Below are 12,325 nucleotides of genomic sequence, written 5' to 3'. Positions count from 1 at the left end.
GTTCTAAAAAATTATTTACAATTCATGCTATATGTTTTAAACAGAATTTGTCAAAAATTCATTACTGTGTGCATGGAGCCTAAATAGGGAAGCATCATCTTACATTTCGCATGCATGGTAAGACTTTTTAACTCTTGTTAATACAGAATTTATTCTAGATTTGGGCGATGGTGGAAGATACATTTCAGAAATTTAACAATATGCTTTGCTATCCATTCCTCACCCAAATACTGTAAGAAAACCATGGCCGGACGGCATCTTCTGATGCCCATAAATTATAGAATAGGAATCAGCAAGATCTTTCTGTGTTCACTGTAATATTTGCAAAAAAAGATGGTGTGAATGGTTGCCGGAGTAGAAATATTGTCACATGGGCATGGTGGTAGGACTAAGTCCCAGTTATTTCTCAATGGAAAGGCAAACAGACGGTGAAAAAAATTTAACCACTCGGAGCTGTGTTAAACGAACGAACGAGCGTTGATAAGGGCACATTTCCAAACTTGATTAAGCAATATATTTTTCATGTTTCTGCCGATTTTAATTGTGGATTAATTAGGTTTTAATACTAATTCAGGTAGTTCAGTTCCACACCCCGGGCATATCATCTGGGATTGTGGATGACAATCCCCCGGCTGGAAACAGACAACTGGACTGTTTATTAATATTGTAGCTATGTAGTGTTCCACTTGAGTAGGAAATAGTGCTCGGTTTTCCGGAGCAAAAATGGGCAGGGGGGCTGGCGCTGAGCACAGGCTGAGCGCGGACAGGCGCAGACGGGCTTGCCTTAGGCGCGCCAGCCTCATTATTCGTATAGCCAGGGGCGTAAAGACGAGCCCACTGACCTGCCTCCTCCCAAGATGCTGTTTCCGCGTTAAACAGCGGGCCCCAGGAGTATGTGAGAGTGTGCAGTATCGCAAATAGGAGCTCAAAGTACAAAATATCGCTGTTAACAGTTTTAAAAGTTTCAACAATAAGAACAGTTAGAAACAATTAAGAACACAGGCAATCACAGCCTCTCTAGGACAGAGGTCCTATTTTCCATCCTTCACCCTCACCTCTCCATGCATTCTCCTGTTGATCTTAAGCCCTTACATTATTGCCATTCACTTGGTCTCTTTTCTACACATATTTCCATTGCTACCACTAACAAATATATTGTTTATCCATAATCTAGTCTTTACTCACATTGTCTTCCTGTAGACATCTTGCATTTCTCTGTCTGCAGAGCATTATAAACATTGCACTCTGCCTCCGAGACAAATTTACATTCACATCATATTTCACGTTACTTAGCTTCCCAGTCCAACCTTATTAGTGTATAGCATAGTCTAGGTCTTTCATTAAAGTACAGTCCTCCTTTATCTTGAGACTTTGTGTCCAGCTTCACAATTTTACTTATTGTTCCTCTTTCTCATGCCTTATCCTCTCAGTTGTCTTAATAATTGCTCTCCTTTGGAACCCTCTTCCATAAAAAAAAAAACTTTGCATGCTACATAATCTGAACTAATTTCATAAACTCCAAAAGTTAATTTTCTTGCCTTACCTTCCCCGATTGTTAATCTTCATCCTCCAAAACATTCAATTCTAAGAGTTTCTATTAGTCTTAATATTGCTTATTGAGCATTTATTTTACCTGCTCGCCTTCAACAATATACTGTCAGCCAGACTTTGTAATCAGTATAATAATATGCATTCCTATGAAGTTCCAGAACAACAGATTTAAAATGACACCTCCTAAATGTGCTGATAAGACATCAAATGAGCAATTCAGAGCGACACAGAAATTCAAAGAACGGAATGATCTGTATTTTAAATATAAAAACCCATGCCTCCATTATCAAACGAGAATCCTTCATTTATTTCGATATACTACACTTACATCATCGCACGACATATTGTATTCCGCCAACACAGTTCGACATCGAGCTGCTATTCTGCATTGACTTTGTCAAGGAAGATTTTCAAATGTATATTTTTTCAAGTTATATATCCAAGCAAATGGAGATAAAGAAAATAAGAACAAGCTTTACAAGTTCAATGGTACAACAATCACAATGTAGATATGTCATTTAAATAAAACATAAGCAGGAAGGGACATATTTGAGAGAAGTATTCCATTGACCAATGATCGAAGTTACTCTTGATAGGATGGTTTAAAAAAAAAAAAAATCTATTGTAAAACAATTCATAACAAAATCTATACTAATAGGTATCGAAATATATGTTTAACAAGCTGTGATAGGTAGTGCGAACGCACAATCAAAAGTGTATATAGTTATGATCTGATTTCATATAGGCCCCAAATGATTTCTTTAGCATCCGGAAAATACATGTTTACCAAATAATCTAACTACAGGTGATGTGCAATGATGCAAAAGGAAGACAAATAAAGTAACTACATAACATATTGGTTTATACCAAAAGTAAAGAAAGCACATGGCGTTGATAAAGGGCTGATTCATACACAAGGACTCGAGGAAGAGATATGAACTGGGCCACCACCCCCTCTCCTACTTCCAGGCGGTCCTTCTGTGCTCTTAACTCATGGAGGTCTATGCATGAGGGACTTTAGAAGGAAGGATTTTATCTTAAGCAGGATGCTTATTTACCCTTTTCAGTTTTGCTCGTGTTTGAAGTGGGCGACATGAGTGCATGTTTGGGGCAAACAAAGTAAAATACAACAGTAGGACATCTTCAGCTGCAAAATGGCTTCAATCAAAACTTCACACTTTTATCATGTTTGATACAACATCAAAAGGATACATTGATGGCGCTACAACGCGCTTGTGTATTCCAGCAAAAAACAAACCTATCAGCGTAATGCAGCTAATAGTGAAAAAGGGATGATTCCAGAGTGATGTGAAAAAAGATACCTGAAAAAGAAAAGTCCCAGATTAAAATTTAAGCGAGGCCATAGACATTCTGCTTCCTTGATCAAAAAGCTCTTAAGTATCCAGATGTAAGCAGGAATTTGGAACACAATACACGATTTAAAAATGTGAAAAGCAGAATTAATTAATTTGATCGCTCAGAAAGAAAACATTTGAACAACTACACACTTGAGCAAAAGACCCGGATATTTACTGATGAATAACTTAGCTGGTGCCAGCAGGCCCCCAAAAGGTGCCATGTGTACAAAGCTGGTATTCATGGGCTCTAATCTAATCTTGAGTCAACACATCTGAAATCACAAATTAATGAACAAAATCAATTAAATGAAGAGTGATTGCACCAACTATGTCTAAAAGGGAGGTGTAACTGCAGAGCATTAAGCTGAACTGAACGTCCACTGAGCGAAAGCATAACCAGGGAAAGAACAGATCATACATCATTGCTCATCCAAATGGGTAAATATGAATATATGCAAAAACGAACTAGTCACGAGTGATACATTTTTTTTTATACTGTTTTTATTGGGTTTTTTTCTGGCACAAAACAATGCACACAGAGCAAGCATATGCGGATACGAACAATACCAAAACGAGATTTCCCACCTACCATTCTCGTCTCGTCTCCGCCGAGGCATGACAATATGAATTTCGGACATGTTTAGTCGTCGTTCTACCAGGAAAGGGGTGGTGATGGGAATATCTAATTGTGGTTAGCATTTGTTAAGTCACGTGTCCTATCATGTAGTCCAAAATATTTTCTCCATTTTCCTCAGAGCTTATCAAATTTGTTGGGGCAACCTCTTCACCTTGCATACCACCCTTTACGCCTCCATACACCGGTTCATGCCCTCCCACATGGCTTTATAGGTGTTTTTGTCTGCCCCCACAATTTGCCCATATCCGTTTTGCAATAATAAAGGCCAGCATAAAAAACAATTGCGGTCTAGGGATGTCTACGTCATTTGGGTTATCCAGTATGACCAGGTGAGGCGTCCTAGGGATATCTATTTCCAATATGGCTTCCAAACGTGTATGACTCCTCCCCTCCCACCCCCACTACAAACCCACCCTGGGACAGCTCCATAGCATATGTAGGAATGCACCATCTTCTGTGACACATCTTTGGCAATATGAATCTGAAGCCCTTCCCATTTTAAATAGTTTGGTTCTGCTGCACAAGTTACTTACCTTTGGTAACATATCTGTAAGAGACATTAGTTAGTGATGGATTCCTTACGAATTACCCCCAGGCGTCAGACTGGATCCGGAAAGTTTTCGTCAGTAGTATCCCTGAGCGTCGGAAGGTGGCGTCGTGCGGCGCCGCGTCCGTCGTAGGAGTCGTGATCGCCGGGATGACGTCACTGCAGCTACTTGGACGCTACCCTTGCACACTGACGTCATGTTTTGTACACGACTTTCCGCGCCAGGAACGCAGAGCCATGCAAGGTACTGACCTCTGGTGCACTGAAACTAGGGCCCTGAAATGGATGAACTTAACCCTAGAAATCAGTTCGCAGAACGGGGAGGATGGGTGGGGCGGTAAGGAATCAATCACTAACTAATGTCTCCTACAGATATGTCGTTACCGAAGGTAAGTGGAAGTCGAAAAGGACTTGACCACATTGAATGGGGATACCTATTTGTAACACTTCACAAATTTGGCCTGCGTAATGATTTTATTGCCAAAGTTAAATGGCTGTATGAGTTTCCCACAGCCCAGGTGAACTGTAGAATTTATTTAATCTGATCCCACCCCTGTGAACCAGGGATCGCGTAAGGGGTGACCATTGCCCCCCGCCCCCCTCCTTTTTCTATTGGCCCTCGAGCCCCTGGTGGCAACTTTTCGCTAGTCACCAGAGATTGTATGCATCCCCATTCCGGGAGGACCCCGATCTGTATTTCGATACACGGATGACTTTTTACCAATGCACACTGCCCTCTATACCTCCCTTCAAGCCCTCATGGAGATAGTTACAGATTTAGCAGGAATAGCCGGATTAAGATTGACTGAGGGGATGAGCCAAGACCTGCCCATGTCGCTGCCACAAAAAAGTCGGCATTCAGTGGATAATAATTTCAATGGAAAGCATCCTGTCTCAAGTACCTAGAGGTATACGAAATAGGGGGCTGCAGCACATGGTCCTGAATGAATCTGAACCACTCATGGCAAGAGCTTAAGCGAACTACGTCAAGTGGTCGCACCTAAACCTGTCACTATGAAGCAGAGAAAAGCAGTAAAAAGCATTTGCAATGCACTAGGTCTCACAATTGCAAGAGTTTGAGCTATTGGCATTGTAAATGAATATGCTTTTTATTTATGCGTTGTAGTTTTTAAAACAGATAAACAAAAGGCATTCTCATTCTTAATGCCAATAGCTTACATTTTCGCAAATGCAAGACCTATTGCATTGTAAATGCGTTTGACGCTTGTGCTGTAACATTTTTTAAAAAAGCGTTAGGAGAGAGCGTGTCCTGATAGCTATTTGAGAAAATAGCACTCTGAGGCTCTAATTAAAGCCTACTGAGAAACAAAATATGTAACGGTGTGTTGCCACAGGAGGTTACAAAATGAGACAAGGTGGTATACTAAGGAGGGACTACTAAGCCTATTGCCCAATGAACTGCCACAGTTTACAGTGGTCAATGACACACTCCAATGGAAAATATGGGCGGAGCTTCAAGTCCCTACCTGAAAACAGCATGCCTAGCAGAGCAACGCATGTGCTGCCCAGGCTCAGCCTAAAACGTTGCATCCTGTGTTTTTTTCAAGATTTCTACAAAGGTTTTAAAACCATTCCACACATCAATACTCAAATCAGTGTATTATCTGTAAAGCATTCCGCATTGGTCTGCTCCCAGTACAGATGCCGAGCAGAAGACTCCTGCAAAACGTGTGCACAAGTCATGGGAGAGGATTATATAAACGCTCTAATTTGGTGCAAGTAGCGGTCAAATGAAAAATGACTATTAACTGTGATTGTTTGATTTTTAATTGCACGCTCAGTATATTAGTAGTAGAGGGTGTGGCTGTTTATTGGGGGTGGGAGAAACAGGCTCCAGCCACTCTTCACACAATCACCCCTAATTCTTCAAGGTGCCCAACTTGATAATACATAGCTCCGCCCCTCAGTGATACTCCAAGGGCCAGCAGTTCCAAATGCGAGGTGAGGAGCAGCCTTATGGTGTCACCAGCAGGAGGTACCAGATTGAAGCTATGTGCAAAAACAGTCCTACAGCAGGAACAAAAGGTGTCAGATCGACAGATGGCAATTTACCAGAAGTACCAAAAAGTCTTGCGCTATTCACGGATACCCCAAGTAGTTCACAAATGGCCTGCAATGAAGACTTTCAATTACAGAGAGCAAGACAGAGTTACAACAAGGGTTTCAGCTATTGGCATTGTAAAAGACAATGCCCTTTTTGAGCTGTTTTAAAAAACAACACATCAACTAAAGACATTGTCATTTACAAAGGCAATAGCTAACAACTCTCGCAAATGCGAGACCTATTGCATTGCAAATGCTGGATCTGTGCCCCATGCAGCTTGCGATATTGTCACGACCATGGAACCAATGAAAGTTAGGAGAAAATACTTCTATAGTTATACACTGCTACAATTAGTAGTGAACGTTTTAATTATAGTAGTGCATAATTACAGTTTTCTTTTCTCCTAACTTTCACAATGCAAAGGGAAGAGGATGTGGCCTCACAACTACAGCTGCTGACTTTGGAGCTGGGGAACGAAGTTGGAGCCTCGGTGTCAGCTCAGCAACCTGGGATCCTGGGCGAATCACTTGATCTGCCCGTGCCAACCAAAAAATAAATGTGTCCTTGTGTAACGTAAGTGGTGCTTATGTAAAGCACAATACCTCATCCTCAATGCATGGAAGAATGGTTTGCTGTCGACATCAACCCGGTATTTGAATCCAAGGGCATTTTGAGAAAGCATCGTAAAATCAACACATCTCGTGCAGTCATTTCCTTATCTGATAACCTGGATACTCGCTAGACAATGACTGTAGGCATACTAAAATCACCATTTCTTATTTAGTGATTCCATCCTCATGATGACATTTTCCTATTGTATTTTGCAATTGTTTCATGCGCTAGCATAAAATTAACACCTTTTCCAAAAACGCACTCCGATCATGCTTCAGACTAGTGGTTGTGAATGAAGATTGGCAGAAACTGAGACGCTACCGGTGGAATTTGGTGAAAATAACATCTCGTGAGCTTCCCTTTACCTAGAGACAACAAGACCGCAAGTGGTGCGCGCGCGCCACAGCGAGACATGTGGTTTCAATTATCGCGCCCGTGTCTGGGCACGATAATTGAAACCACATGGCAGCGGTGCGCGTAATAGACACCAATAGGCCATGGGCGGAGCAATGCGCCCGCCTTTGGCCAATTGCGTGCAGTCTTTGATAAAAAGACTCACGCAAAGGCCAATAGAGTGGTCCAAAAGGTAAAGCACACGCACGAGCGTGTGCTATTCCTAGGGCAGTTTTCAAACCGCCTTCAAGAGGTCTCAGTGCATGAGGAATGCTGCGCACTGCAACGCAGGTGCGAGACCTAAACCAGATTCATGCACATTTTAGGCATGCTACCTTGTTCACACCCTTGAGAACATCGCAGGACTGAGTTTCGCAATGGCCATATTCTTTGCCCACCGGAAGTGCGAAGGTCTGGGTCTCCCCTCAGTGCAACACTAACACAGCACTGCACCCAGCACAGTTAACTTATACGCATTGGTACACCCCAGACCCTCCTCTGTGGGTTAGAATTGAGAGGAACAGCACAGGCAGTCAGTTGCTGTACAAACAAGGAGAGAGGGCAACTGTCACAGACTCCGAATCCTATTTTCCAACCAATTGTTAAAACATAGACATGCGCCAACAGACTCTTATTCAGTAGAGGCTAACATACAGGACAAGGCAGAATGCTAGCATCTGAATTGGAGGAGCCATGCTTCAATGGGAACGATGGCTATCACAACGTTTAATCTGGTTCGGTTGCAAGGCATTCCAAAATCTTTTGAGGAGCTTAGGGAAAAATTCTGACTTCTGCTGAACAGGGGAAATGCCTGCAATTAAGCCATCTGCCTTTTTCATAGACTGGGGACACAACCGTGGGCTGTTCAGCCCCTCCCAGTGGTATCTTACCTTTACAGTCAGACAATTCAAAGGGGTTATGTCAGGTCTTCACAGTAGGCCGATACAGCACCTGTACTGCCAACCCCAGATAACGAGCTCCTTGCCGATGGCAACAATGGCTTCAAATGGACCATGCAGAGGAGGATTGTGCAGAGTTACTGGAGAACTCCGACCGGGAGCAGGGGAGTTGAGAATGAAAATCTGTCTTTTTAAGTCACTTCAAGATTGGTATGGGACACCCATGAAAATAGAAAAATCTGGCTTACTTCATCACACCAAAAAGAGTTGGCATTGCATGTGGCTGCAGTGTTATACTGTTCACTTGCTGCATAACTGCCCTGATATACGTGTTCTGTGGGATGAAGTGGGGTCTAACTTAAGTAGATCAGTCACCATCCTTACACCAACTCTGCACCACATGATAATTTTTCAGGACACTGTTGATGCCCCCACCCTGAATAACCACATATGTCTCTTACTCGCCACAGCGAATGGTTGCGGCCAAGTTATGCACTGTACACCATTGACGTTCCCCACATGATGAATGGATAGCTGAAATGTAGAAGGGCGCTCTTATGAGAGAATGTTTTACACACTTCAAGATAAGTCTGGGTCTTTAAGTCAAGGTACCACTCCTGAGCGATGATACTAAATTGAAACGCTGTCTCATGCCTAGTGCCCCTTACTACGTACAATGGTTACATGATCTCCATCCACCAGAGTCGTGCCGCCACACCCTGACTTAGTCATACTCATACAGGACCGCCCACCAGGGGGATGCACTCTGGGGTGGACTCAGACCGGAATGGTACCTGCCCTTGTTAGACATTATCCGGGGTAGTTCCACAGAAGAGATGTTGTAGGGCATACCTGGGCTGCACGCTGTAACTAGCCGATGGCTTTCTCTTAACACTGCACCTTGTATATTCTCTCTCCCGCCCTCCCTCCATCCCTCCCTCGAAGCACTGAGAAGTCTACTTGTCCAATTAATTCTGGTGATCCCCTTTATCTGCCTTCACTGCGAAATCCCCTTGCCACTCTCCCTCGTAGGAGTCCTGGTGGCCATATATTAACAAAATGTGCACCCTAAGGCCAACATCCAGGGGACACCAAAGTATCAGGGCTTATGCATTGAGGTTAAGAGAAAATGGCCATTGCAACGGAGGAATGACCAGAAGATCTCCGACTCTTCTGGGATCAACTTACTTTCAAGAAAAGGAAATATGCAGGAACTGATCAGTTTATGTAGGGGGTAGTGTCTTTTGCATACACAACTGGAGATATAACTCTCACCACAAAAATCTATGTAGCCTGCATGGTTGGAATCCCACAGAACACAGCACAGGGTATACCCAGCCACAGGTTATAATAAGCAACGTTGCAGCAGCAACTCTCAGCTATCCTCAGAACGCATCTTGGGTACAATGATGGGTCACCGTGTCTTTTACAGAGCATAGGTACTTCTGTAGAGTGCCACAAGGATATCCATAAGATGCGAGCAGCTGACGTTTTTCGGCTCAATCCTGCCATTTCCCACTTCCTCCAATGGCTTTGGTGATTTTGGCTGAAACCTACTGCAGAGCAGGGAGTTCTCCCTGTGGTCAACTGTGAAGGTAACATCTACAGAATCAGTTTTTAGATACCATAGACCCTGCTATGCAGCCCCCCAGGTTTTGCCTGCTTTGTGGGTCTGCAATGAGGTCAAATTTCTTCTGGGGGGGCTCCTTGGGGAATGCGGATTCCTGAGAGTACCACCGATTACAGGTGTGTCTTCTCCATGAATCAGGTCTTGGAGACATTCAGATTAGGATCATATAGCGGAATCAACTGAGGTTATGTGGTGACATCTGTTACAATATGTCAGACACTGTAAGTAACAGGCCATGCCCCCACCCCCAAACTAATGACCTGCTGGCCATGGGCACTCACAATTCTGTTAAAATAATAGGATGCATGTACTGTTCCTGCAAAACACATATCAAGAGCTGCAGCAAAAGAAATCTCAAGTTGCATATTGCTTGAACAGAGTCAGCTCTATAGTAAATCAAAGTGGAAGCATATAGCCTCATAGAAAACCAAGTAGAATAGCAACCAAACAGATCTACTACTGATTTCATCTAACAACTACTTTTCTTCTAGTAGTATATTTTACTAAAGTATACATCCAAGACAACTAACGGAAATGTGTTATAAATTAAGATTCATGCAACACATAGCATACAAATCCGCTTAATGGGAGTTAATAATAGATATCCATCTTAAAATGTAAAACCTACTTTAGAATTATGATACCCATAGGGTGTTACTGGAGAGTGTTTGACGCCTCCCCCCGCTCCTAAATGGTGGTCGCCTAGGAGCCCGTGATTGGGAATTTTATTATTTGTCCACCCAACTACAGTGAGCGGCTGGCTGGAACTGCCTGAGAAAAGTAGGGTCAGATGGATAGATTTACTCCTCAGAAGGCATTATTGGCAAAGCTTCCGATTCAAAAGGCTCACCTCCCGCTACCGGGGGTTCTGTTGTCGGTTGCTTTGGAGAGTTGGAAGCGATATCTGCGTCCAACGGCTGGGAACCCATTATATGCCCCAGCATTACCATTGATGGGGTTCCCACATGGAGACCTGATCATGTTTTATAGAGCCCAACAGTTGTCGACGTGGTCGGAGGCTGGGATACTGACAGTAGGCAACGGTTTTCAGCTGGGAACATTAATTCTACTACAAGATTTATTGGCACACTATGAGCTGCCTCCGGGTCAATTCCTGGTCTAGGAGGCTCTGGCGATGTCGTTCAGAGACTTATGGTCCAGTGTTAGAAAGGAACCCAAAACTCATACGGTGTTGCAGTCACTGACAACCATGGGTGAAGTACGACACCTAGTGAGATGGTTTATACAGCTATGTTGCAAATGGCCAGTAGACCTCTTATGGCTTTAAAGACCAGATAGGAGGCATAACTAGGATGTGACCTGTCAGGCTGCGAATGGTCAAGGGCACTGGCGTATCCAAATAGATATCTAGGAATATGCGGTTGAAGTTTACTCAATGAAACTACTTGCATATGACCTATCTAATGCCTCATAGACTTAAGGCCATATATGGGGTGGGGGGAGAGGGGGACCAGGACTATGCCCTAGTTGTGCTGAATTGGACGCGGGATTTGAACAAATGACCTGGATTTGCCCACGCTGTGCCTGTTTGGGTGGGGTGGGGGGGGGGGGGGGGGGAGTAACAAGTAGGCTAACCTGTACACTGGGATTCCCAGTCGATTGTTCCTTGGAGGTTTGCCTGTTATAACTCTTGCCGAGACCCAGATCGAGGAAGATAGGCTCCAGGTTTTGAGACTGGTCCCTGGCTCTGGCGAAAAGATGCATAGCACTAGTATGGAAGTCGGAAATGGGACCAGAGCTAGAGGTTTGGCAGCAAGATGTGATGACCTGGGCCAGGGCGGAGGAGCGAGCACTCCTTCAAGAGGATAACCAAAGAGTGCGTAGACGCCCTATTGCAGAATTGGGGTTGAAGATATTTAGGACCTGGGACCAACTGTATAAAGACATAGAGAATACCAATAAGGATGGAGAAGGTGGGGTTGGAGGGGGGCAGGGTAGCTCTCCAGGGCTTAAGCAAAAGTAGAGAATATATATTAGTGATAATTCTATGTTGTAGTCGAGGGACTATGGCGGACCCTATATGGTGGATACCGTTCCTATCCCTATTCTGGAGCCCGTGCCTGGAAACACAGATAGGGTGTGTACTGTGCAGCACTACTTGCCTTTCGCTCCCCCTCTCTGGCTCTCCCTGTCTCGGCTGCCCCACCTTACCCTGCAGTGGGAGACGGCCATAGGAGCACAACACTCCTGTACGAGCCTTCATTGGGGAGAGTTGTAGACCCCCCGAAGATAAGAGTTTAATTTTCTTATTATACGTTTACTTTGACTGGCCACAACAATGGTTCCCATTAGAGATATGAGTGGAGCATGGCAAAGTGGTGGGTGACCTTATGCAGTTTCCTGGTACACTGGAAGATTCCTCAGGTGTACTTTATATATGGCGGGTATAAATGAGAGACATTAAGGCATCTGGACTGATGAGACAAACAGATATGGTCAGGGATTTATGGAATCTCCTAGATCTCTTGGGTACTGGTGATTTACTAGAGTGCTTTACGCAGGCAGTTAGGGGTAGGGGGTAAACTGTGGTCCGTTGCTTTTATATATCAGCTGGGAAACATCTGTGGTCATTTCTTATACTTGTGATGACGATCTGAGTACATACATCCTTG

At 43.8% G+C, this 12,325-nt stretch overlaps 1 protein-coding gene across 1 annotated transcript in view; it reads right to left on the bottom strand.

The window, feature by feature from the left end:
* Positions 1-12,325, bottom strand: part of CNEP1R1 (CTD nuclear envelope phosphatase 1 regulatory subunit 1) — a 112,425-nt gene that overhangs the window by 45,444 nt on the left and 54,656 nt on the right. The window contains exons 4-5 of the mRNA XM_078670871.1: positions 2,764-2,873; positions 1,880-1,934 (exon numbers count right to left, since the gene is read on the bottom strand). Of these exons, the coding sequence (XP_078526997.1) occupies positions 1,880-1,934; positions 2,764-2,873 (165 nt within the window). The remainder of the gene's footprint in view (positions 1-1,879; positions 1,935-2,763; positions 2,874-12,325) is intronic.

Source organism: Lissotriton helveticus, chromosome 12, assembly GCF_964261635.1.
Source record: "Lissotriton helveticus chromosome 12, aLisHel1.1, whole genome shotgun sequence".
In the NCBI taxonomy this organism is placed as follows: domain Eukaryota; kingdom Metazoa; phylum Chordata; class Amphibia; order Caudata; family Salamandridae; genus Lissotriton; species Lissotriton helveticus.
The sequence above is the reverse complement of the archived record's forward strand: the minus strand, read 5'-3'. Positions and strand labels throughout refer to the sequence as shown.